The sequence below is a fragment of the Lonchura striata genome, chromosome 38 (genome assembly GCF_046129695.1).
Source record: "Lonchura striata isolate bLonStr1 chromosome 38, bLonStr1.mat, whole genome shotgun sequence".
Taxonomy (NCBI): Eukaryota; Metazoa; Chordata; class Aves; order Passeriformes; family Estrildidae; genus Lonchura; species Lonchura striata.
This window is the reverse complement of record NC_134640.1, coordinates 2,519,015-2,545,524: the sequence shown is the minus strand read 5'-3', so window position 1 is coordinate 2,545,524 and position 26,510 is coordinate 2,519,015. Positions and strand designations below refer to the sequence as shown.

At 52.2% G+C, this 26,510-nt stretch overlaps 1 protein-coding gene across 2 annotated transcripts; it reads left to right on the top strand.

Moving 5' to 3' along the window:
- The first annotated feature begins 1,268 nt into the window (after positions 1-1,268).
- CYTH2 (cytohesin 2) lies at positions 1,269-19,706 on the top strand. 2 transcript variants are annotated; one of them, XM_077789872.1, is made up of 12 exons: positions 1,269-1,287; positions 2,940-3,087; positions 4,396-4,462; positions 5,442-5,560; positions 6,790-6,870; positions 7,693-7,805; positions 9,906-10,054; positions 11,992-12,103; positions 14,293-14,369; positions 15,331-15,402; positions 17,262-17,416; positions 18,767-19,706. In XM_077789872.1, the coding sequence occupies exons 1-12, from the start codon at positions 1,269-1,271 to the stop codon at positions 18,852-18,854; spliced, it is 1,200 nt and encodes a 399-aa protein (XP_077645998.1). In that variant the 3' UTR covers positions 18,855-19,706. The 2 variants fall into 2 exon arrangements, with proteins under 2 accessions (XP_077645998.1, XP_077645999.1); XM_077789873.1 differs by lacking the exons at positions 17,262-17,416; positions 18,767-19,706 and having other exon boundaries at positions 11,992-12,104; positions 14,291-14,369; positions 15,331-16,470.
- The last annotated feature ends 6,804 nt before the right edge of the window (positions 19,707-26,510 follow it).

The following is a 26,510-nucleotide window of genomic DNA, read 5'->3' as shown; positions in this document are numbered from 1 at the left end:
CCTGGATGAGGCCACGCCCCCTTTCTTTAAGCCCCGCCCCCCGCGCAGGCCCCGCCCCCCGCATGCAAATTTTTACGGGAATTTCGCTCTTTCCAATAAAAAAACGCGCGTGAAAACGGCGGAATTTGGGGAATTCCGGGAATTTTGGGGGATTTTGGGACGTTTTGGGGAATTCGGGCAGAATTTGGGGGAAATTTGGGGAATTCTGTGGGAATTTGGGGGGAATTTCGGAAATTTCAGTGACGTTTTGGGGAATTCTGTGGGAATTTGGGGGAAATTTGGGGAATTTTGGGGACATTTTGGGGAATTCTGTGGGAATTTCGGGGAAATTTGGGGAATTTTGGGGAGTTTGAGGCCATTTTAGGGAAACTCAGGGAATTTTGGGGACATTTTGTGGAATTCTGTGGGAATTTGGAGGAAGTTTGGGGATTTTTTTTTTTGGAATTGGGGAAATTTGGGGAATTTGGGGCCACTTGATGGGAATTCAGGGGAATTGTGGGATCATTTTGTGGGAGTTTGGGGAATTTTGGGCCATTTTGGGGAATTTTTTTTGAAATTTGGGGAATTGGGGGCCATTTTATAGGAATTTGGGGGAATTTGGGGGAATTTTGGCGCCATTTTGGGATCACTTTGTGAGAATTTGGGGAATTTGGGGTAATTTTGTGGCCATTTGGGGAATTTGAGGGCTTTGGGGCCATTTTGGGGTAATTTTGTGGCGATTTGGAACCATCTTGGGGTAATTTCGTGAGAATTTTGGGAATTCGGGGTCATTTTAGGGGAAATTGGGGGATTTGGGAACAGTGTGGGGTCGCTTTTTGGAAATTTGAGGTCATTTTGTGGCAATTTGGGGCCATTTTGTGGCAATTTGGGGCCATTTGGGGCCGGGAAAGGCCCTCAGGGCACACAATTAATATTCATGAGCTTCATTAACATCAACAAGCGCGGCTCAACACGCAAGTCCCGCCTCCTTCCCCAATCCCCCTCGCTATTGGCCGGCTCCGCTGTCAATCACAGTCACCCCCCGCCGCCCCGCCTCGCTGTCTCCCGATTGGCCGAGCGCTCTGTCAATCCCCCGCCGCGCGCGCTCCCCGCGCGGCGCTCGGTCCCGCCGTCCCCCCGCTCCCATTGGCCGCGCGGCCCGTCGCTCAGGGCGGGCGCGGCGCTGATTGGCGGAGCGGCCGCGGGGCGGGCGCGGCGCTGATTGGCGGAGCGGCCGCGGGCCCGGCGGGGCGGAGCGGCGGCGGCGGCGGGGCCGGCCCGGGGCCGCCATGGAGGACGGCGTGTACGGTGAGGGCGGCGGGGCGGCCATGGCGGCAATGGCGGCCATGGCGGCAATGGCGGCGGGGAAGGAGCGGAGCGGGAACTGGCCCTGGGGGGGGGGGGGGGGGGGGGTTCGTGAGGCGCGGGCCAATGGCGCGGCGAGGGGCGGTCACGTGGCGGGCGCGGCGGGAAAGCGGGGCGTGGGTCACGTGGGTGGGCGGGGCCAATCAGTGGGGGCGAGGCCATTCATCTGGTGGCCACGCCCCTTTTGAATGGGCCACGCCCCCTGTGGGCCACACCTCTTTATGAATAGGCCACGCCCCTTTCGCTAAACCACGCCCTAACTGCATATGCAAATTAGACCACGCCCTCTGCACGTACCAATATGTATTAGTGATGGCCACGCCCCTTTGGGCCAGACCACGCCCTCTTCTTTACGCTGAAGGCTTAATTGAGGGGGCGGGGCTTGACTGGGAAGGGGCGTGGCCAAGGAAATGAGGGGCAGGTGTGAAATGGGCGTGGCCTTGAAGATGTGGGCGTGGCCAGGGAGGTGCCCAGGTGTGCCCAGGTGTGATGTGGGCGTGGTCATGAAGCTGTGAGTGTGCCCAGGTGTGCCAGGGCTGTGCCCAGGTGTGCCCAGGTGCGCCAGGGATGCACTCAGGTGAGCTCAGGTGTGCAGGGCAGTACCAAGGTGTACCCAGGGTGGTGCCCAGGTGTGCCCAACTGTGCCCAGGTGTGCCCAGCTGTGCCCAGGTGTGCCCAGGTGTGTCAGGTGTGCCCAGGTGTGCTCAGGTGTGCCCAGGGTGATGCTCAGGTGTACCCAGGGTGGTACCCAGGTGTGCCCAGGTGTGTCCAGCTGTGCCCAGGTGTGCCCAGGTGTGCCCAGGTGTGCCCAGGTGTGCTCAGGTGTGCCAGGTGTGCTCAGGTGTACCCAGGAGTGCTCAGGTGTATCCAGGGTGGTGCCCAGGTGTACCCAGGGTGGTGCCCAGGTGTGCCCAGGTGTACCCAGGAGTGCTCAGGTGTATCCAGGGTGGTGCCCAGGTGTACCCAGGGTGGTGCTCAGGTGTGCCCAGGTGTGCCCAGGTGTGTCAGGTGTGCTTAGGTGTACCCAGGGTGGTGCCCAGGTGTGCCCAGGTGTGCCCAGGTGTGCCCAGGGTGGTGCCCAGATGTGCCCAGGTGTGCCCAGGTGTGCCCAGGTGTGCCCAGGTGTACCCAGGGTGGTGCCCAGGTGTGCCCAGGTGTGCCCAGGTGTGCTCAGGTGTGCCCAGCTGTGCCCAGGTGTGCCCAGGTGTACCCAGGGTGGTGCCCAGGTGTGCCCAGGTGTGCTCAGGTGTGCCCAGGTGTGCTCAGGTGTGCCCAGGGTGATGCTCAGGTGTACCCAGGGTGGTACCCAGGTGTGCCCAGGTGTGCTCAGGTGTGCCCAGGTGTGCTCAGCTGTGTCCAGGTGTGCCCAGGGTGGTACCCAGCTGTGCCCAGGTGTGCCCAGCTGTGCCAGGTGTGCCAGCCGTGCCCGCCGTGCCCGCAGTGCCCCCGGACCTGTCCCCCGAGGAGCGGCGGGAGCTGGAGTCCATCCGGCGCCGGAAGCAGGAGCTGCTGGGGGGTGGCTGTGGGTGTGCCCAGGTGTGCCCAGGTGTGTCAGGTGTGCCCAGGTGTGCCAGCCGTGCCCGCCGTGCCCGCAGTGCCCCCGGACCTGTCCCCCGAGGAGCGGCGGGAGCTGGAGTCCATCCGGCGCCGGAAGCAGGAGCTGCTGGGGGAGATCCGGCGCCTGCGGGACGAGCTCAGCGAGGCCATCAGCGAGGTCGAGGGGCTGGAGGCCAGCGAGGGCAGGTGGGGGCGCCCTGGCATGCTCCCGAAACAGCCCCAAAATATCCCTGAAATGTCCCCAAAATGTTCCCGAAACAGCCCCAAAATGTTCCCAAAATATCCCTGAAATAGCCCCAAAATGTTCCCAAAATGTTCCCGAAACAGCCCCAAAATGTTCCCAAAATGTTCCCAAAATGTTCCCAAAATGTTCCCGAAATATCCCCAAAATGTTCCCAAAATGTTCCCAAAACAGCCCCAAAATGTTCCCAAAATATCCCCAAAATGTTCCCGAAACAGCCCCAAAATGTTCCTGAAATATTCCCCAAATATTCCCAAAATATCCCTGAAATAGCCCCAAAATATCCCTGAAATAGCCCCAAAATATCCCCAAAATGTTCCCAAAATATCCCCAAAATATCCCCAAAATATCCCCAAAATGTTCCCAAAATATCCCCAAAATATCCCCAAAATGTTCCCAAAATATCCCCAAAATATCCCGGAAATAGTCACAAAAATAGCCCAAAGTATCCCCAAAATATTCCCAAAATATTGCCAAAAATAGCCCAAGATATCCCCAAAATATCCTCAAAAATATCCCTAAATAACCCCAAAATGTTCCCAAAATATCCCCAAAATATCCCCAAAATATCCCCAAAATAGCCCAGAGTATCCCCAAAATTTCCCCAAAAATATCCCAAAATAGCCCCAAAATATTCCCAAAATGTAAAAAAAAAATTCCCAAAATACTCCAAAAAATTGCCCAAAGTATTCCTAAAATACTCCCAAAATATTCCCAAAAATATCCCAAAAATGGCCCAAACAATTCCCAAAATATCCCCAAAAAATCCCCAAAATTACTCCCTAAATATTCCCCAAAACAGCCCAAAATGTTCCCAAAAAATTCCTGAAACATCCCGAAAATAGCCCCAGAAATATTCCCAAAAATAGTCCAAATTATCCCCAAAATATTCCTAAAATAGCCCCAAAATAGTCCCAAAAAAATCTCCAAAATTTCCCCTCAAATTCCCCAAAATTTTCCCCAAATTCCCAAAAATTCCCATTTTTTAACCCAAAAGTCCCAAAAATATTCCCGAAAATTCCCAGTTTTGACCCCAAAATTCCCCAAATTTTGTCCCAAATTCCCCAAAAACTCCCAAAATATTCCCCAGGATTCCCAAAAATTCCCCCCAAAATCCCCATTTTTAACCCCCAAAATCCCCAAATTCCCCTGAATTTTCTGCCCAAATTCCCAAAAATTCCCATTTTTGATCCCCAAATTCCCAAAAATTCCCATTTTTGACCCCAAAATTCCCAAAATTCCCGAAATTGCAGCAAGACGCTGCAGCGGAACCGGAAGATGGGGATGGGCCGCAAGAAATTCAACATGGACCCCAAAAAGGTCAGCGGGAATTCCCAAATTTCGGGAATTTCGGGGAATTTCGGGGAATTTTGGGGAATTTGGGGAATTTGGGAGTTTTCCAGGGAATTTTGGGGGGATTTTGGGGGGAAATTTGGGATTTTTTTTGGTAAATCTTGAGGAATATTTTGGGAATTTTGGGGAATATTTGGGGGGAATTTTTTGGGGATTTTGGGAATTTTTAGGGGAATTTGGAGGAATTTTTTTGTTTTGGAATTTTGGGAGAATTTTTGGGAATTTTGGGGATTTTTAAAATTGGGGGGAATTTTGGGAATTTGGGGGAAGTTCGGGGAATTTTAGGGGGATTTGGGGGAATTTTGGGGAATTTTTAAAATTTGGGGGAATTTTGGGGGGAAATTTGTGGATTTTTGGGGAATTTGTAAAATTTGTGGGAAATTTTGGGTGAAGTTTTGGGATTTGGGGGCTGGGAATTTTGGGGAATTTTGGGGAATTTCAGGGAATTTCGGGAATGTGGGGATTTGGGAAGTTTGAGGGTTAAAAACGTGAATTTTCAGTGTAAAAAAAGCGAATTTTGGCTGATTTTTGCTGCAAAAATGGGGAATTTTGGGTTTTCTGTGTGGGAATTTTTGGGATCTGGGCCGGGAATTTTTGGGAATTTTCAGAATTTTGGGAATGTGGGAATTTGGGAAGTTTGAGGGTTAAAAATGTGAATTTTCAGTGTAAAAAAAGCGAATTTTGGCTGATTTTCGCTGTAAAAACGGGGAATTTTGGGGTTTTTTGTGTGGGAATTTTTGGGATCTGGGCTGGGAATTTTTGGGAATTTTCAGAATTTTGGGAATGTGGGAATTTGGGAAGTTTGAGGGTTAAAAATGTGAATTTTGACCCATTTTTCAATGTAAAAAAAGCGAATTTTGGCTGATTTTCGCTGTAAAAACGGGGAATTTGGGGTTTTTTTGCGCGGGAATTTTTGGGAATTCCGGGAATTCCGGGAATTGCGCAGGGGATCCAGTTCCTGGTGGAGCAGGAGCTGCTGCGGCACACGGCCGAGGACATCGCCCGCTTCCTCTACAAGGGCGAGGGGCTGAACAAAACGGCCATCGGAGACTACCTGGGGGAGAGGTGCCAAACTGGGAGCACTGGGAACCAAACTGGGAGCACTGGGACGGACTGGGAGCCAAACTGGGAGCACTGGGACGGACTGGGAGGGACGGGGAGCCAAACTGGGAGCACTGGGACGGACTGGGAGGGACTGGGAGGGACTGGGAGGGACTGGGAGCCAAACTGGGAGCACTGGGACGGACTGGGAGGGACGGGGAACCAAACTGGGAGCACTGGGACGGACTGGGAACCAAACTGGGAGCACTGGGACACACTGGGAACCAAACTGGGAGCACTGGGACGGACTGGGAACCAAACTGGGAGCACTGGGACACACTGGGACACACTGGGAACCAAACTGGGAGCACTGGGACACACTGGGAGGGACGGGGAACCAAACTGGGAGCACTGGGACACACTGGGAGGGACGGGGAACCAAACTGGGAGCACTGGGACACACTGGGAGGGACTGGGATGGACTGGGAGGGACTGGGGGGGACTGGGAGGGACTGGGACAGGATTGGGAGGGACTGGGAGGGGTTAAAGGGGAACTGGGAGGGACTGGGATAAACTGGGATTGACTGGGAGGGAACTGGGATTGACTGGGATGGACTGGGAGGGAACTGGGATAAACTGGGAGGGAACTGGGATGGACTGGGAGGGACTGGGAGGGACTGGGGGGGACTGGGAGGGACTGGGATGGACTGGGAGCACTGGGAATGGTTAAAGGGGCACTGGGAGCACTGGGAGGGAACTGGGAGGGACTGGGAGGAGTTAAAGGGGGACTGGGATGAACTGGGAGCACTGGAAGGGACTGAGGGAAGCAATGATTGACAGCCGGGGGGCGGGGCTTATTCCAACCCATGGGCGTGGCCAGGAATGATTGACAGGGGCTGGAATGAACTGGTCAATGGGTGATTGATGGGTGGGCGTGGCCAGGGGTGATTGACATGTGCTGGCCCGGGCTGGTCAATGGGTGATTGACAGGGGTGGGCGTGGCCAGGGGTGATTGACAGGGGCTGGACTGGGCTGGTCAATGGGTGATTGACAGGGGATGGGCGTGGCCAGGGGTGATTGACAGGGGGTGGGCGTGGCCAGGGGTGATTGACAGGGGCTGGACCGGGCTGGTCAATGGGTGATGGATGGGTGGGCGTGGCCAGGGTGATTGACAGGGGCTGGACCGGGCTGCTCAATGGGTGATTGATGGGTGGGCGTGGCCAGGGTGATTGACAGCCCGGCCCCGCCCCCAGGGAGGAGTTTAACCTGGGCGTGCTCCACGCCTTCGTGGACCTGCACGAGTTCACCGACCTCAACCTGGTGCAGGCGCTCAGGTGAGCCCGACGGGGGCGGGGCTTCAACGGGGCGGGGCTCACCTGGGGGCGGGGCTTCAACGGGGCGGGGCTCACCTGGGGGCGGGGCTCACCTGGGGCGGGGCTTAAATTGGGGCGGGGCTCACCTGGGGCGGGGCTTCAACGGGGCGGGGCTCACCTGGGGCGGGGCTCACCTGGGGCGGGGCTCACCTGGGGGCGGGGCTCACCTGGGGTGGGGCTCACCTGGGGCGGGGCTCACCTGGGGCGGGGCTCACCTGGGGGCGGGGTCACCACACAGGTGGAATCCCAGGTGAGTCCCAGGTGAGTTTTGGGGGGTTCAGGTGAGTCCCAGGTGTGTTTTGGGGGGATTCAGGTGAGTCCCAGGTGAGTTTGGGGGGTTCAGGTGAGTCCCAGGTGTGTTTTGGGGGGTTCAGGTGAGTCCCAGGTGTGTTTTGGGGGGTTCAGGTGAGTCCCAGGTGAGTTTTGAGGGGGTTCAGGTGAGTCCCAGGTGAGTTTTGAGGGGGTTCAGGTGAGTCCCAGGTGAGTTTTGGGGGGTTCAGGTGGAATTCCAGGTGAGTTTTGGGGGGGTTCAGGTAGAATTCCAGGTCTGAATTCTGGGAATGTCTCAGGTGAGCCCAGGTGACCCCAGGTGAATTTTTTCCGGAACGTTCCAGGCAGTTCCTGTGGGATCCCAGGTGAATTTTGGGGCTGGTTCAGGTGGAATTCCAGGTGTGATTTTTGGGGATGTCTCAGGTGGAATTCCAGGTGTGATTTTTGGGGATGTCTCAGGTGAGTCTCAGGTGAGCCCAGGTGAGCCCAGGTGTTTTTTCCGGAACGTTCCAGGCAGTTCCTGTGGAGTTTCCGGCTGCCGGGGGAGGCGCAGAAAATCGATCGGATGATGGAGGCGTTCGCCCAGCGCTACTGCCTGTGCAACCCGGGCGTGTTCACCTGCACAGGTAACGCACCTGGGCACACCTGGGCACACCTGGGCACACCTGGGCACACCTGGGCACAGGTAACACACCTGGGCACATCACTGACACACCCAGCGCTACTGCCTGTGCAACCCGGGCGTGTTCACCTGCACAGGTAACGCACCTGGGCACACCTGGGCACACCTGGGCACAGGTAACACACCTGGGCACATCACTGACACACCCAGCGCTACTGCCTGTGCAACCCGGGCGTGTTCACCTGCACAGGTAACGCACCTGAGCACACCTGGGCACACCTGGGATACCCACTGACACACCTGGGCACATCACTGACACACCCAGCGCTACTGCCTGTGCAACCCCGGCGTGTTCACCTGCACAGGTAACGCACCTGGGCACACCTGGGTACAGCTGGGATATCCACTGACACACCTGGGCACACCTGGGCACACCTGGGCACACCTGGGCACACCTGGGCACATCACTGACACACCCAGCGCTACTGCCTGTGCAACCCGGGCGTGTTCACCTGCACAGGTAACGCACCTGGGCACACCTGGGCACACCTGGGCACACCTGGGATACCCACTGACACACCTGGGCACACCTGGGCACAGCCCTGACACACCTGGACACACCTGGGCACAGGTAACACACCTGGGCACAGGTAACACACCTGGGCACAGCTGTAAAATCTGAGAATTTTTGGGATTTCGGGTGGGGATTTTTTGGGAATGTCGGGAATTTTGGGGAATGGCGGGAATTTGGGAGAAATTGGGGAAATTTGGTGTTAAAAATGCGGATTTTTACCGAATTTGGTGTTAAAAATGTGAATTTTTGCTGAATTTGATGTTAAAAATGTGGATTTTTACCTATTTTGGTGTTAAAAATGCGGATTTTTACCAAATTCCTGGTTAAAAATGCGGATTTTTACAGAATTTGGTGTTAAAAATGCAGATTTTTACCGAATTTGGTGTTAAAAATGTGAATTTTTGCTGAATTTGATGTTAAAAATGTGGATTTTTACCTATTTTGGTGTTAAAAATGCGGATTTTTACCAAACTCCTGGTTAAAAATGTGGATTTTTACCTATTTTGGTGTTAAAAATGCAGATTTTTACAGAATTTGGTGTTAAAAATGTGGATTTTTACGAAACTCCTGGTTAAAAATGCGGATTTTTACTGAACTCGTGGTTAAAAATGTGGATTTTTAGTGAATTTGGTGTTAAAAATGTGGATTTTTACAGAATTTGGTGTTAAAAATGCGGATTTTTACCTATTTTGGTGTTAAAAATGCGGATTTTTACCAAACTCCTGGTTAAAAATGTGGATTTTTACCTATTTTGGTGTTAAAAATGCGGATTTTTACCAAACTCGTGGTTAAAAATGCAGATTTTTACTGAACTCGTGGTTAAAAATGCAGATTTTTACAGAATTTGGTGTTAAAAATGTGGATTTTTACAGAATTTGGTGTTAAAAATGTGGATTTTTACCAAACTCCTGGTTAAAAATGTGGATTTTTACCTATTTTGGTGTTAAAAATGCAGATTTTTACCTATTTTGGTGTTAAAAACGTGGATTTTTACTGAGCTCGTGGTTAAAAATGTGGAATTTTAGTGAATTTGGTGTTAAAAATGTGGATTTTTACAGAATTTGGTGTTAAAAATGCGGCTTTTTACCTATTTTGGTGTTAAAAATGCGGATTTTTACCGAACTCCTGGTTAAAAATGTGGATTTTTACAGAATTTGGTGTTAAAAACGCGGATTTTTACCTATTTTGGTGTTAAAAACGCAGATTTTTACCAAACTCCTGGTTAAAAATGCGGATTTTTACCTATTTTTGTGTTAAAAATGCGGATTTTTACCTATTTTGGTGTTAAAAATGCGGATTTTTACCGAACTCCTGGTTAAAAATGTGGATTTTTACAGAATTTGATGTTAAAAATGCGGATTTTTACCGAATTCCTGGTTAAAAACGCGGATTTTTACCTATTTTGGTGTTAAAAATGCGAATTTTACCAAACTCCCGGATAAAACCGCGTATTTTTAGGGCTTTTCGATGTAAACCCCGCGTGTTTTGCGTTGTTTTCCCGCTGAAATTCGGGATTTTGGGTTTTCCCAGACACGTGCTACGTGCTCTCCTTCGCCGTCATCATGCTGAACACGAGTTTGCACAACCCCAACGTGCGCGACAAACCCTCGGCCGAGCGCTTCGTGGCCATGAACCGCGGCATCAACGACGGCGGCGACCTGCCCGAGGAGCTGCTCCGGGTGCGCCCCGAATTTGGGGGGATTTGGGCAAAATTTGGGGAAATTTGGGCAAATTTGGGCGAGATTTGGGCGAGATTTGGGGAGAAAAAGGTGAAAAAATGGGAATTTTGGGGGTTTTGGGGCATCAACGACGGCGGCGACCTGCCCGAGGAGCTGCTCCGGGTGCGCCGCGAGTTTGGGGAGATTTGGGGAAAATTTGGGGAAAATTTGGGCGAGATTTGGGCGAGATTTGGGGAGATAAAGGTGAAAAAATGGGAATTTTGGGGGTTTTGGGGCATCAACGACGGCGGCGACCTGCCCGAGGAGCTGCTCCGGGTGCGCCGCGAGTTTGGGGAGATTTGGGCAAAATTTGGGGAAATTTGGGTGAAATTTGGGGAGAAAAAGGTGAAAAAACGGGAATTTTGGGGTTTTTGGGGCATCAACGACAGCGGCGACCTGCCCGAGGAGCTGCTTCGGGTGCGCCCCGAATTTGGGGGATTTGGGCAAAATTTGGGCAAATTTGGGCAAAATTGGGCGAGATTTGGGTGAAATTTGGGGAGAAAAAGGTGAAAAAATGGGAATTTTGGGGGTTTTTGGGGCATCAACGACGGCGGCGACCTGCCCGAGGAGCTGCTCCGGGTGCGCCGCGAGTTTGGGGGATTTCGGGGAAATTTGGGCAAAATTTGGGCAAAATTGGGCGAGATTTGGGGAGAAAAAGGTGAAAAAATGGGAATTTTGGGGGTTTTGGGGCATCAACGACGGCGGCGACCTGCCCGAGGAGCTGCTCCGGGTGCGCCCCGAATTTGGGGGATTTCGGGGAAATTTGGGCAAAATTTGGGCAAAATTGGGCGAGATTTGGGGAGAAAAAGGTGAAAAAATGGGAATTTTGGGGGTTTTTTTAGGGCATCCAAGATGGCGGAGATTTGATTGACAGGTGCTCAGGGTGGGCGGGGCCATTGGGTGTGGCCGGGGGCGTGGCCAGGTGTGGGGGCGAAATTTGGGTGAAATTTGGGGAGAAAAAGGTGAAAAAACGGGAATTTTGGGGGTTTTTTGGAGCATCAACGACGGCGGCGACCTGCCCGAGGAGCTGCTCCGGGTGCGCCCCGAATTTGGGGGGATTTGGGCAAAATTTGGGGAAATTTGGGCAAAATTGGGCAAAATTGGGGAGAAAAAGGTGAAAAAATGGGAATTTTGGGGGTTTTTGGGGCATCAACGACGGCGGCGACCTGCCCGAGGAGCTGCTCCGGGTGCGCCCCGAATTTGGGGAGATTTCGGGAAAATTTGGGGAAATTTGGGCGAAATTGGGCGAGATTTGGGGAGAAAAAGGTGAAAAAATGGGAATTTTGGGGGTTTTGGGGGCATCAACGACGGCGGCGACCTGCCCGAGGAGCTGCTCCGGGTGCGCCCCAAATTTGGGGAGATTTGGGCAAAATTTGGGGAAATTTGGGCAAAATTGGGCGAGATTTGGGGAGAAAAAGGTGAAAAAATGGGAATTTTGGGGGTTTTTTTAGGGCATCCAAGATGGCGGAGATTTGATTGACAGGTGCTCCGGGTGGGCGGGGCCATTGGGTGTGGCCGGGGGCGTGGCCAGGTGTGGGGGCGAAATTTGGGTGAAATTTGGGAGAAATTTGGGGAGAAAAAGGTGAAAAAATGGGAATTTTGGGGGTTTTTGGGGCATCAACGACGGCGGCGACCTGCCCGAGGAGCTGCTCCGGGTGCGCCCCGAATTTGGGGGATTTTGGGGAAATTTGGGCAAAATTGGGCGAGATTTGGGGAGAAAAAGGTGAAAAAATGGGAATTTTGGGGGTTTTTGGGGCATCAACGACGGCGGCGACCTGCCCGAGGAGCTGCTCCGGGTGCGCGGGGCCGGGGAGAAATTTGGGGGAGATTCGGGTGAAATTTGGGGAGAGAAAGGTGAAAAAATGGGAAAAAATGGGCGGAATTTTCCCCAACGGCAGAACCTGTACGAGAGCATCCGCTCGGAGCCCTTCAAGATCCCCGAGGACGACGGCAACGACCTGACGCACACCTTCTTCAACCCCGACCGCGAGGGCTGGCTGCTCAAGCTGGGTGAGCACCTGGGCCACGCCCACCGCACCTGGGACACGCCCACCGCACCTGGGACACGCCCTCACCTGGCCACGCCCAAAAAATCCCACACCAATTACTCAAAAATTGAAATTTTTGGGTATTTTTTGAGGTTTAATGGGGTTTGAATGGGCTCAAAGTGTGTGGGGCTTCGCGTTGGCCACGCCCACCGCACCTGGGACACGCCCACCGCACCTGGGACACGCCCTCACCTGGCCACGCCCAAAAAATCCCGACAAAATTACTCCAAAATTCCGATTTTGGGGCATTTTTTGAGGTTTAATGGGCTTTGAATGGGGCTCAAAGTGGGTGGGATCTGCCCTGGCCACGCCCACATCACGTGGACACACCCACCGCACCTGGACACGCCCTCACCTGGCCACGCCCAAAAAATCCCGACAAAATTACTCCAAAATTCCGATTTTTGGGTATTTTTTGAAGTTTAATGGGGTTTGAATGGGCTCAAAGTGGGTGGGATCTGCCCTGGCCACGCCCACCTCACCTGGCCACACCCTCACCTGGCCACGCCCAAAAAACCCCGCCCAAATTACTCAAAAATTCAGATTTTTTGGCATTTTTGGAGGTTTAATGAGGTTTGAATGCACTCAAAGTGGGTGGGGCTTCGCGTTGGCCACGCCCACCTCACCTGTGACACGCCCACCGCACCTGGGACATGCCCTCACCTGGCCACGCCCAAAAAACCCCACCCAAATTACTCCAAAATTCCAAATTTTGGGCATTTTTTGAGGTTTAATGGGGTTTGAATGGGCTCAAAGTGGGTGGGGCTTCGCATTGGCCACGCCCACATCACCTGGACACGCCCACCGCACCTGGACACGCCCACACCTGGCCACGCCCAAAAACCCGCCCAAATTACTCCAAAATTCCCATTTTTGGCCCTCCCAGTTCCCCCCAGTCGCTCCCAGTTCAGTTTTGTGGAATTTTAACGATTTTTCCTTTTTCTTTCCTTTCTTCCCCCAAAATTTCCCAAATTTCCCCAAAAAAATCTTCCCAACTTTTGCCAAAATCCCCAAATCTCCCCGAAAATTCTTCCCAAATTTTCCCAAAATTCCCCCCAAAATTCTCCAAATCTCCCCGAAATTTCCCCTCATTTTCCCAAAATTCCTCTGAAATTCGCTCAAATTCCCCCAAAATTCCCCAATTCTCCAAAAATTCTCACCAAAATTCCCTAAAATTCACCAAATCTGCCTAAAATTTCCCCTCATTTTCCCAAAATTCTTGTGGAATTCTCTCAAATTCCCCCAAAATTCCCCAATTCTCCAAAAATTCTCCCTAAAATTCCCCAAAATTCCCTAAAATTCACCAAATCTGCCTAAAATTTCCCCTCATTTTCCCAAAATTCTTGTGGAATTCTCTCAAATTTTCCCGAAATTCCCCAATACCTAAAAAATCCCCCGAATTTCCCCAAAATTCCCTAAAATTCTTCCAAATTCCCTCAAAAATCCCCTAAAATGCTCCCAAAATTCCCCGAAATCCCCCCAAAATTTTATAAATTCCAAAAATTCCCAAAATTTTCCCAACATTTTACAAATTTTCCTCCGTGCTGCCTTTGGGACCCCCCAGGAGGTGAGTGCAGGGGTGGGGACCCCCAAAAATCCCCAAAATTTTCCAAAATTCCTTCAAAATTCCCCCAAATCCCCCCAAAAATCCAAAATCACTCCAAAATTTCCCCAAAATTCCCCAAATTTCTTTCCAAAGCCCTGAAATTCTCCTGATTTTGCCCCAAAATCTTCCCATATTTCCCCCAAAATCTCTCCAAAATTCTCTCAAAAACCCAAAATCTTCCAAAAATTCCTGATATTCTCCAGAATTACCCCAAATCCCCCAAATTTCCCCAAATTTCTCCCAAACACCCCAAAATTCTCCCAAATTTGCCCCAAAATCTTCACGTATTTCCCCAAAACTCTCCCAAAATCCCCCCAAAATTCCCTCAAAAATCCAAAATTTCCCAAAATCCCCCAAATTCTCCTGAATTCCCTCCAAAATCTCTTGAAATTCAACCGATTCTCACTGGAATTCCCCCAAAATTCCCTCAAAAATCCAAAATTTCCCCCAAAATTCCGGCTAAAATCTCCTCAAATTTACCACAAAATCCCCCCAAAATTCCGAAATTGCCCAAAATGCCCAAATTTCCCCCAAATCGCCCTCAGGGGGGCGGGTGAAGACGTGGAAGCGCCGTTGGTTCATCCTGACCGACAACTGCCTCTACTACTTCGAGTACACCACGGTGAGACCCAAAATCCCCCAAATTCCCCCCAAAATTCCCAAAATTCTCCCCAAAATATCCCAAAATCCACCTCGGGACCCCCAAAAACCCACAAATCCACCCCAAAATCCCCCAAAATTCACCCAAAATAACATAAAATATCCCAAATATCCCAAATTCGCCTCTACTACTTTGAGTGCACCACGGTGAGACCCAAAATCCCCCAAATTCACCCCAAAATCCCCCAAATTCACCCCAAAATTCCCAAAATCCCCCCAAAATATCCCAAAATCCACCTGGGGACCCTCAAAAATCCCCAAATCCACCCCAAAATCCCCCAAAATTCACCCAAAATAACCCAAAATATCCCAAATATCCCAAATTCGCCTCTACTTCTTCAAGTGCACCACGGTGAGACCCAAAAACCCCCAAATTCACCCCAAAATCTCCCAAAATTCCCCCAAAATATCCCAAATATCCCAAATTTGCCTCTACTACTTTGAGTGCACCATGGTGAGACCCAAAATCTACCAAATTCACCCCAAAATTCCCAAAATTCTCCCCAAAATAACCCAAAATCCACCTCAGGACACCCAAAATCCTCAGGACACCCAAAATACCCCAAAAAATCCCAAAATTCAACCCAAAATATCCCAAAAATCCCACAATTCACCCCAAAATATCCCAAAATCCACCTCGGGACCCCCAAAATCTCCCAAATTCCCCCCAAAATCGCCCAAGTTTTGCCCCGGGGATGCCAAAATTCCCAAAATTCCTCCAAAATTCCCAAAAATTCCCCAAAATTCCCGAATTTCCAAGACAAGGAGCCGCAGGGAATCATCCACGAGGTGGAATCTGCCCCAAAATCCCCCAAATCCACCCCAAAATCCCTCCCTGGGATCCCAAATTTCCAAAAAAAACCCCAAAAATTCCCAAAATTCCCAAAATTCCCCAAAAATTCCCCAAAATTCCGGAATTCCAGGACAAGGAGCCGCGGGGAATCATCCCGCTGGAGAACCTGAGCATCCGTGAGGTCGAGGATCCGCGCAAGCCGGTGAGAGCCAAAACGCCCCAAAATTGCCCAAAATCACCCAAAATTGCCCCAAAAATTATCCAGAAATTACCCCAAAATCGCCCCAAAATCCCCCAAAAATCACCTTAAAAATTATCCAAAAATCACCTCCAAATCGCCCCAAAATCATCCCAAAAATTATCCAAAAATCACCCCAAAATCGCCCCCAAATCCCCCAAAAATCACCTCAAAATCCCCCAAAAATCACCTTTAAAATTATCCAAAAATCACCCCAAAATCGCCCCAAAATCCCCCAAAAATCACCCCTAAAATTATCCAAAAATCACCCCAAAATCACCCAAAATCACCACAAAAATTACCCAAAAAGCTTCTTCAAATCAGCCTAAAATACCCCAAAATTACTTAAAAACGTATCCCGAAATAACTCCAAAAATCATCTCAAAATCACCCCAAAATCCCCCAAAAATCACCCCAAAAATCACCCCAAAATTACCCCAAAATCACCTAAAAAATTACCCCAAAATAACTCCAAAAATCATCTCAAAATCCCCCGAAAAACAGCCCCAAAATCAACCCAAAAACACCCCAAAATTGCCCCAAAATAATCTTAAAAATCACCCAAAAATTCCAAAAATCCACCCCAAAAGTCACTTCAAAGTCTCCCAAAAATCAGCCCAAAATCCTCCCGAATCACCCCCCAAAAAAAATCCCAAAAATCACCCAAAAATCACCCCAAAATTGCCCCAAAAGTCACCCAAAAATCACCCCAAGGATCCCCAAAAACCAGCCCAAAATTCAAAATAATTTCCCCAGAAATCACCTCAAAAATCTCCCAAAAATCAGCACAAATTCCCCCAAAAATCTCCCCAAAAAACAGCCCAAAATTACTCCAAAAACCAGCCCAAAATTACCTAAAAATCATCCCAAAATTATCCCAAAGAATCAGCCCAAAATTGTCCCAAATCAGCCCAAAATTACCCCAAAAATCACCCCAAAAATTGCCTCAAAAATCAAAATAATTTCCCCAAAAATCACCTCAAAAATCACCCAAAAATTCCCTTTTTCCCCCATTTTCCCCTCTCTCTCCATCGCCCTTTACCCGATTCCACCCCAATTTACCCCAAACCGGTTCTAACCAGTTTGGAACTGGTTTGGAACTGGTTTGAACTGGTTTATACTGGTTTGTACTGGTCCATAGTGGTTTTTAACCCTTTCCAGTCCAGTTTAAATTCCCCAAAATTCCCTTTTTCCCCATTTTTTCCCCATTTTTCCCCTCTCTCTCCATCACCCTTTACCCGATTCCACCCCAATTTCCCCCAGACCGGTTCTAACCAGTTTTGTACTGGTTTGTACTGGTTTTTACTGGTTTTTAACCCTTTCCAGTCCACTTTAAACTCCCCAAAATTCCCTTTTTCCCCCATTTTCCCCTCTCTCTCCATCACCCTCTACCCGATTCCACCCCAATTTCCCCCAGACCGGTTCTAACCGGTTTGGAACCGGTTTTTAACTGGTTTGTACTGGTTTTTACTGGTTTTTAACCCTTTGAAGTCCACTTTAAACTCCCCAAAATTCCCTTTTTTCCCCATTTTTCCCCCATTTTTCCCTCTCTCTCCATCGCCCTTTACCCGATTCCACCCCAATCTCCCCCAGACCGGTTCTAACCGGTCCTAACTGGTTTTTAACTGGTTTGTACTGGTTTTTAACCCTTTCCAGTCCACTTTAAATTCCCCAAAATTCCCTTTTTTCCCCCATTTTTCCCCCATTTTTCCCCTCTCCCTCCATCGCCCTCTACCCGATTCCACCCCAATCTCCCCCAGACCGGTTCTAACCGGTTCTGAGCGGTCTGGAACCGGTCTGAACCGGTCTGACCCGGTTGGCAGCACTGCTTCGAGCTCTACATCCCCAACAACCGGGGCCAGCTGATCAAGGCCTGCAAGACGGAGGCGGACGGGCGCGTGGTGGAGGGGAACCACGCCGTGTACCGCATCTCGGCGCCCACGCGGGACCAGAAGGACGAGTGGATCAAATCCATACAGTGAGCCCGGAATTCCCGGAAAAAATTCCCAAAATTCCCGAAAATTATCCGGGGGGTTTTCAAACGGGGCTTTGGGGGGTTAAAATGGGATTTTGGGGGTTAAAATGGGATTTTGGGGTCACCGCATCTCGGCGCCCACGCGGGACCAGAAGGACGAGTGGATCAAATCCATACAGTGAGCCCCAAAAAATTCCCAAAAATTCCCAAAAATTATCCGGGGGGCTTTGAAACGGGGATTTCTGGGGTTAAAATGGGATTTCTGGGGTTAAAATGGGATTTTTGGGGTCACCGCATCTCGGCGCCCACGCGGGACCAGAAGGACGAGTGGATCAAATCCATCCAGTGAGCCGGAAAAAATTCCCAAAAATTCCCAAAAATTCCCAGAAATTATCCGGGGGGCTTTGAAACGGGGATTTGGGGGGTTAAAATGGGATTTTTGGGGTTAAAATGGGATTTTGGGGTCACCGCATCTCGGCGCCCACGCGGGACCAGAAGGACGAGTGGATCAAATCCATCCAGTGAGCCGGAAAAAATTCCCAAAAATTCCCAAAAATTCCCAGAAATTATCCGGGGGGCTTTGAAACGGGGATTTCTGGGGTTAAAATGGGATTTCGGGGGTTAAAATGGGATTTCGGGGGTTAAAATGGGATTTTGGGGGTTAAAATGGGATTTTTGGGGTCACCGCATCTCGGCGCCCACGCGGGACCAGAAGGACGAGTGGATCAAATCCATCCAGTGAGCCGGAAAAAATTCCCAAAAATTCCCAGAAATTATCCGGGGGGCTTTGAAACGGGGATTTTTGGGGTTAAAATGGGAATTTTTGGGGTTAAAATGGGTTTTTATGGATCAAATCCATCCAGTGAGCACCGGGAAAAATTCCCAAAAATTCCATAAAATTCCCCAAAATTCCGTGGAATTAACTGGGGTTTTTTCATGGGGGTTTAGGGGTTTAAAATGTGAATTTTAGGGGTTAAAATGGGAATTTTTGGCGGTTAAAATGGGATTTTTTGGCATTGGAGAAGGACGAGTGGATCAAATCCATCCAGTGAGCCCAGAAAAATTCCCTAAAATTCCCTGGAATTCAAAAAAAAATCTCTGGAATTAATTGCACATGTTTTGATGGGGCTTTTTTTTTGGGATTTTTGTGGGATTTTGCAGGAATTTTGGGGTGATTTTTAGGGAATATTTTGGGGGAATTTTGGGGGATTTTTGTGACTTTTTGGGGGACTTTGGGGGGGATTTTGGGTCCTTTTCCCACAGATTTGGGAATTTTGGGGGGAATATTTTCCAGGGGGTTCCTGAGGGGTCAGGACCCCAAAAATTCCCAAAAAATTCCCGAAATTCCCGCAGGGCGGCGGTGAGCGTGGATCCCTTCTACGAGATGCTGGCGGCGCGGAAAAAGCGAATTTCGGTCAAGAAAAAGCCGGAAAATCCCTAAAAAAAACCCCAAAATTCCCGGAAAAACGAAGGGGGCGGGACCCCCGGAATTCCCAGCTGGAACCTCCCGAAAAATTCCCCAAATTTGGGGGAATTCCTCCCAAAATTCCTCCGGACTGGGAAAGGAGCCAGAGGCAGCGGCCGGAGCCTCCGGAATTCCCAAAATTCCCAAAATTTCACCCCTGGGAGCCCCAGAATTCCCAAAATTCCACCCCTGGGAGTCCCAAAATTCCTCCCAAAATCCCAAAATTCCTCCCAGAATCCCAAAATTCCTCCCAAAATCCCAAATTTCCCCTCTGGAAATCCCAAAGTTCCCCAAATCCCCCCCCAGGGAATCCCAAATTTCACTCCCAAAATTCCTCCCAAAATCCCCTTTGGGAGCCCCAGAATTCCCAAATTTCCCCCCAGGAATTCCAAAGTTCCTCCCAAAAATCCTCCCCAAGAGCCCCAAAATTCCCTTTGGGAATCCCGAAATTCCCCAGATCCCCCCTGGGAATCCCAAATTTCCTCATGGGAGCCCCAAAATCCCAAAATTCCATTTGGGAATCCCAAAATTCCCAAAAATTTCCACCCCCCCAGGAATTCCAGATTTGGCTCCCAAAATCCCAAAATTCTTCCCAAAATTCCCAATTCCTCCCCCAAATTCCCAAAATTCCCCAAATTCCTCCCGGGAATCCCAGATTTGGCACCCAAAATCCCGAAATTCCTCCCCGAATTCCCAAATTTCTCCCAAAATCCCAAAATTCCTCCCGAAATTCCCGAATTTCCCTCCTGGTTTGGGGCTCCGGGGGGTCCCGGCCCCTCCCCCCCCCTTTATTTATGATCCCAATAAAAAAACGGAGAAATCCAAAAATTCCGGAATTTTCTTCGGGAATTCGGGAGGGGGAGGGGCCAGGCTGGGGGAATTTGGGGAATTTTTTGGGATTTTTGGGGAATTTTTGGGGGGAATTTTGGAGAAGTTTGGGGCATTTTTGGAAGAACGTTGGGGAATTTGGGGAGAAATTTTGGGAATTTGGGGGAATTTGGGAGAAATTTGGGGCCAATTTTGGGAATTTGGGGAAATCTGGGGGGAATTCAGGGACAAATTTTGGGAATTCGGGGCCAATTTTGTGGGAGTTTGGGGGAAATTCTGGGAAATTGGGGAGATTTGGGGGGAAATTGGGGAAATTTGGGAACAAATTTGGGGAATTGGGGCCAAGTTTTTGAATTCGGGGGAATTTGGGGGATTTTGGGGGGATTTGGGGCCAATTTTTGGAGTTTGGGGCATTTTTGTGGAGACTTTGGGGGAATTTGGGGGGAATTTGGGGGAATTTTGGGGATTTTGGGGGAATTTGGGGGGTCCCGGGTGTGGGGAAGGTCCCCGCGGGGGATTCCAGGTGGATTTTGGGTCTCTCAGGTGGATTTTGGGTGTTCCAGGTGGATTTTGAGGTTCCAGGTGGATTTTGGGTGTTCCAGGTGGATTTTGGGTCTCTCAGGTGGATTTTGGGTCTCTCAGGTGAATTTTGGGGTCCCAGGTGAGTTGTGGGTTCTCTCAGGTGTTCCCAGCTCCTTCCAGGTGGATTTTGAGGTTCCAGGTGTTCCCAGGTGGATTTTGGGTCTCTCAGGTGGGTTTGGTGTATCTCAGGTGGTTTTGGTGTATCTCAGGTGGGTTTGGTGTCTCTCAGGTGGGTTTGGTGTATCTCAGGTGGGTTTGGTGTCTCAGGTGGTTTTGGTGTATCTCAGGTGGGTTTGGTGTCTCTCAGGTGGGTTTGGTGTATCTCAGGTGGTTTTGGTGTATCTCAGGTGGGTTTGGTGTATCTCAGGTGGGTTTGGTGTATCTCAGGTGGGTTTGGTGTCTCTCAGGTGGGTTTGGTGTATCTCAGGTGGTTTTGGTGTATCTCAGGTGGGTTTGGTGTATCTCAGGTGAATTTTGGTGTCTCTCAGGTGGTTTTGGTGTCTCTCAGGTGGGTTTTGATCTATCTCAGGTGGTTTTGGTGTATCTCAGGTGAATTTTGGTGTATCTCAGGTGGGTTTTTGGGTGTATCTCAGGTGGGTTTTGGTGTCTCTCAGGTGGGTTTGGTGTCTCTCAGGTGGGTTTGGTGTATCTCAGGTGGGTTTGGTGTCTCAGGTGGGTTTGGTGTCTCAGGTGGGTTTTGGTGTCTCTCAGGTGAATTTTGGTGTATCTCAGGTGGGTTTGGTGTCTCTCAGGTGGTTTTGGTGTATCTCAGGTGGGTTTGGTGTATCTCAGGTGAATTTTGGTGTCTCTCAGGTGGGTTTGGTGTCTCTCAGGTGGGTTTGGTGTCTCTCAGGTGGGTTTGATGTATCTCAGGTGGTTTTGGTGTATCTCAGGTGGGTTTTGGTGTATCACAGGTGGGTTTTGGTGTCTCTCAGGTGGGTTTTGGTGTATCTCAGGTGGGTTTGGTGTATCTCAGGTGGGTTTTGGTGTATCTCAGGTGAATTTTGGTGTCTCTCAGGTGGTTTTGGTGTATCTCAGGTGGGTTTTGGTGTATCTCAGGTGAATTTTGGTGTATCTCAGGTGGGTTTGGTGTCTCAGGTGGGTTTTGGTGTCTCTCAGGTGAATTTTGGTGTATCTCAGGTGGGTTTGGTGTCTCAGGTGGTTTTGGTGTATCTCAGGTGGTTTTGGTGTATCTCAGGTGGGTTTGGTGTATCTCAGGTGAATTTTGGTGTCTCTCAGGTGGGTTTGGTGTCTCTCAGGTGGGTTTGGTGTCTCTCAGGTGGGTTTGATGTATCTCAGGTGGTTTTGGTGTATCTCAGGTGGTTTTGGTGTCTCTCAGGTGGGTTTTGGTGTCTCTCAGGTGGGTTTTGGTGTATCTCAGGTGGGTTTGGTGTATCTCAGGTGGGTTTTGGTGTATCTCAGGTGAATTTTGGTGTCTCTCAGGTGGTTTTGGTGTATCTCAGGTGGGTTTTGGTGTATCTCAGGTGAATTTTGGTGTATCTCAGGTGGGTTTGGTGTCTCAGGTGGGTTTTGGTGTCTCTCAGGTGAATTTTGGTGTATCTCAGGTGGGTTTGGTGTCTCAGGTGGTTTTGGTGTATCTCAGGTGGTTTTGGTGTCTCTCAGGTGGGTTTTTGGGTCTCCCAGGTGTCTCTCAGGTGCACCGGTTGGTTACTGGCTGGTTACTGGTTGGTTAGTGGTTGGTTAGCGGTTGGTTACCGTGGTTAGTGGTTGGTTACCATGGTTAGCGGTTGGTTAGTGGTTGGTTAGTGGGTCCCGGGCAGCGGTCGCTGGGGTCGCTTCCCGCGGTCACCGGGTCCCTCCAGCCGGTTGACGCCTTTGCCGCCATCGTGGTCGCCGTGGAGACCGTGGAGATGCTTCTGCTGGTGGTGGTCATGGTGGTCACCATGGAGACCGTGGAGATGCTTCTCCTGGTGGTGGTGGCCCTGGAGATCGTTGTGGTCGCCATGGAAACCGTGGAGATGCTTCTCCTGGTGCTGGTCCCCGTGCTTCTCCTGCTGGTGGTGGCCGTGGAGACCGTGGGGATGTTTCTCCAGGTGATGGTTGCCATGGAGACCATCGTGGTCGCCATGGAGATCGTTGTGGTTGCCCTGGTGACCGCCATGGTGGTCCCTGTGCTTCTCCTGGTGGCGGTTGCCATGGTGACCGTCGTGGTCGCCGTGGAGATCATAAAGATGTTTCTCCATGTGGTGGTTGCCATGGAGACCATCGTGGTGGTGGTCCCCATGGTTTTCATGGTGGTGGTTGCCATGGAGACCATCGTGGTGGTGGTCCCCATGGTTTTCATGGTGGTGGTTGCCGTGGAGACCATGGGGATGCCGCTCCTGGTGGTCCCCGTGCTTCTCACGGTGGTGGTTGCCATGGAGACCATCATGGTTGCTATGGAGATGGTGGGGATGCTTCTCCTGATGATGGTTGCCATGGAGATCGTCGTGGTTGCCATGGAAACGGTGATGCTCGGCGTGGTCCCTGTGCTTCTCCTGGTGATGGTCGCCATGGTGACCGTGGGGATGTCTCTCCTGCTGGTGGTTGCCATGGAGACCGTGAAGATGCTTTTCATGGTGGTGGCTCTCATGGAGACCATGGTGGTTGCCATGGAAACCATGGGCATGCTTCTCCTGGTGGTGGTCGCCATGGAAACCATCGTGGTTGCCATGGAAACCATCGTGGTTGCCATGGAAACCATGGGCATGCTTCTCCTGGTGGTGGTTGCCATGGAGATCATCATGGTTGTCATGGTGACCGTGATGCTGGGCGTGGTCCCCGTGCTTCTCCTGGTGGTGGTTGCCATGGAGACCGTGAAGATGTTTCTCCAGGTGATGGTTGCCATGCAGATGGTGGTGGTTGCCATGGTGACCGTCACGGACATCCCCGTGCTTTTCCTGGTGGTGGTTGCCATGGTGACCATCGTGGTTGCCATGGTGACCATGGGGATGTTTCTCCTGGTGGTGGTCGCCGTGGTGACCGTGCTTCTCGTGGTGATGGTTGCCATGGAGACCATGGGGATGCTTCTCCACGTGGTGGTTGCCATGGAAACTGTGAAGACGCTTCTCGTGGTCACCGTGGAGACCGTGGTGGTTGCCATGGTGACCGTGATGCTCAGCAGGGTCCCCGTGCTTTTCGTGATGGTGGTCGCCATGGTGACCATCGTGGTGGTCCCCGTACTTCTCGTGGTGATGGTTCCCATGGTGACCGTGGGGATGTTTCTCATGGTGGAGGTCTCCATGGAGACCATGGTGGTTGCCATGGAGACCATCATGGTTGCCATGGTGACCATCATGGTGATGGTCACCATGGTGACCGTGGGGATGTTTCTCCTGGTGGTGGTCACCATGGTGACCGTGGGGCTGTTTCTCCTGGTGGAGGTCTCCATGGAGACCATGGTGGTTGCCATGGAGACCATGGGGATGCTTTTCATGGTGGTTGCCGTGGAGATCGTTGTGGTTGCCATGGTGACCATGGGGATGTTTCTCTTGGTGGTGGTCACCATGGAGACCATCGTGGTTGCCATGGAGATCGTTGCGGTTGCCATGGAGACCATGAAGATGTTTCTCCAGGTGGAGGTCTCCATGGTGACCATGGGGATGTTTCTCCTGGTGATGGTTGCCATGGAAACCATCGTGGTTGCCATGGAGATCGTTGCGGTTGCCATGGAGACCATGAAGATGCTTCTCCAGGTGGTGGTTGCCATGGAGATCATGGGGCTGTTTCTCCTGGTGGAGGTCCCCATGGGTCTCATGGTGGTTCCCATGGTGGCCATGAAGATGTTTCTCCTGGTGGAGGTCCCCGTGGATCTCGTGGTGGTTCCCATGGTGACCGTGGGGCTGTTTCTCCTGGTGGAGGTCCCCATGGAGGTCCCCATGGGTCTCGTGGTGGTCCCCATGGTGACCATGAAGATGTTTCTCCAGGTGGAGGTCCCCATGGAGGTCCCCATGGGTCTCGTGGTGGTTCCCATGGTGACCATGAAGATGTTTCTCCTGGTGGAGGTCCCCGTGGATCCCGTGGTGGTTCCCATGGTGACCATGGGGCTGTTTCTCCTGGTGGAGGTCCCCGTGGAGCCCATCGTGGTGGTGGTGGTGGAGGTCCCCGTGGATCCCGTGGTTCTCCTGCCGGGAGCCGTTCCTGCGGAGCCGCAGCTGCAGCTCCAGGGCCTCGATCTTCTCCTGCAGGGCCTCGCGCAGCCCCGACGCCTCGCGGCTCTGCGGGCAGCGAGGGGTTAAAGAGGGCCGGGACCGCCCCCAAATCAGCCCCAAATTATCCCAAAATTATCCCCAAATTGCCCCAAAATCAGCCCGAAATTATCCCAGAAACCGCCCCAAAATGGCCCCGAAATCATCCCAAAATTATCCCGAAATCAGCCAAAAATCAGCCCAAAATTATCCCAAAATTATCCCGAAATCACCCCCCAATTAGCCCGAAATTATCCCCAAATCAGCCCAAAATTTTCCTGAAATCAGCCCAAACGCCACCTCAAAATCAGCCCAAAATTACCCGAAAATCACCCCAAAATTATCCCGAAATTTTCCCGAAATTATCCCAAAAGCCGCCCCAAAATCACCCCAAAATTATCCCGAAATTATCCCAAAATCACCCCAAAAATGACCCCAAAATAACCCCAGAAGACCCCGCCCCTCCCCTTTAGCCCCTCCCCTTTAGCCCCTCCCCCACCTCTCTTAGCCCCTCCTCTTTAGCCCCTCCCCCACCTCCTTTAGCCCCTCCCCCACCTCCTTTAACCCCTCCCCCACCTCCTTCGGCCCCTCCCCCTTTAACTCCTCCCCCATTATACCCTCCCCCTTCGGCCCCTCCCCCACCTTCTTTAGCCCCTCCCCCTTTTAGCCCCTCCCCCACCCATTTAACCCCTCCCCCTTTAGCCCCTCCCCCTTAAACCCCTCCCCCTTTTTAGCCCCTCCTCATTTATCCCCTCCCCCCTTTTGCCCCTCCCCCTCCTTTAGCCCCTCCCCCTCCTTTAGCCCCTCCCCCTTTAGCCCTTCCCAATTTCGCCCATCCCCCCTTTAGCCCCTCCCCTTTTTAGCCCCTCCCCATTTAGCCCCTCCCCACCTCCTTTGGCCCCTCCCCTTTTAGCCCCTTCCCCACCTTTAGCCCCTCCCCCTTTTTTAGCCCCTCCCCCCTTTTTTAGCCCCTCCCCACCTCCTTTGGCCCCTCCCCCTTTTTTAGCCCCTCCCCCCTTTTTTAGCCCCTCCCCACCTACTTTGGCCCCTCCCCCTTTAGCCCCTCCCCCACCTCCTTTAGCCCCTCCCCCTTTAGCCCCTCCCCCACCTCCTTTGGCCCCTCCCCTTTTAGCCCCTTCCCCACCTTCAGCCCCTCCCCCCTTTAGCCCCTCCCCACCTCCTTTGGCCCCTCCCCTCCTTTAGCCCCTCCCCCTCCTTTAGCCCCTCCCCCTTTGGCCCCTCCCCCTCACCTGCAGCTGCCGCAGCCGCTCCCGCAGCCCCCTCAGGGCCCCCAGGGGCCCCTCCCCCCCCTCCCCCTCCCCCTCCCCCTGCCCCTCCCCCTGCCCCGCCCCTCCCCCCCAGGCCCCGCCCCCCGGGGGGGAGGGGGGGAGGGGCGAGCAGAGGAGGCGCAGGGGGGGTGGGGGAGGGGCGGCGGCGGCCGCGAGGGCGAGGAGGGCGAGGAGGGGGAGGGGCGGGGCCATGGCCTGACGAGGCGCTAATTAACGGGCTAATTAACGGGCCGGTTGATTGATTAATTGGCGGCGGTGAATGGGGCCCGGCGTGGGGGAGGGGCGGCGTCCGGGCGGCTGCGGAGAGAGGGGGGGAGGGGAGGGGGGGAGGGGTGAGGGACCCTCCCCACCCCTGGGACCCCTCCCCCACCTTTGTGTCCCCTCCCCCACTTTTGGGGCCCCTCCCCCACCCCTGGGACCCCTCCCCCACTTTTGTGTCCCCTCCCCCACTTTTGGGGCCCCTCCCCCACCTTTAGGGCCCCTCCCCCACCCCTGAGACCCCTCCCCCACCTTTGGTGCCCCTCCCCCACCCTGGGACCCCTCCCCCACCTCTGGGACCCCTCCCCACCTTTGTGTCCCCTCCCCCACCTCTGGGACCCCTCCCCCACTTTTGTGTCCCCTCCCCCACCTTTGTGTCCCCTCCCCCACCCCTGGGACCCCTCCCCCACCCCCTGGGACCCCTCCCCCATCCCCATTTCCCCTCCCCCACCCCCATTTCCCCTCCCCCACCCCAAATTCTCCCCCCC

What these genes read in the sequence shown, in the direction of transcription:
- CYTH2 (XM_077789872.1), top strand. An exon ending in GGGCTGGCTGCTCAAGCTGG is followed by an intron (nt 12,104 to 14,292) that starts GTGAGCACCTGG and finishes AATCGCCCTCAG; the next exon opens with GGGGGCGGGTGAAGACGTGG. An exon ending in GAGTGGATCAAATCCATACA is followed by an intron (nt 17,417 to 18,766) that starts GTGAGCCCGGAA and finishes AAATTCCCGCAG; the next exon opens with GGCGGCGGTGAGCGTGGATC.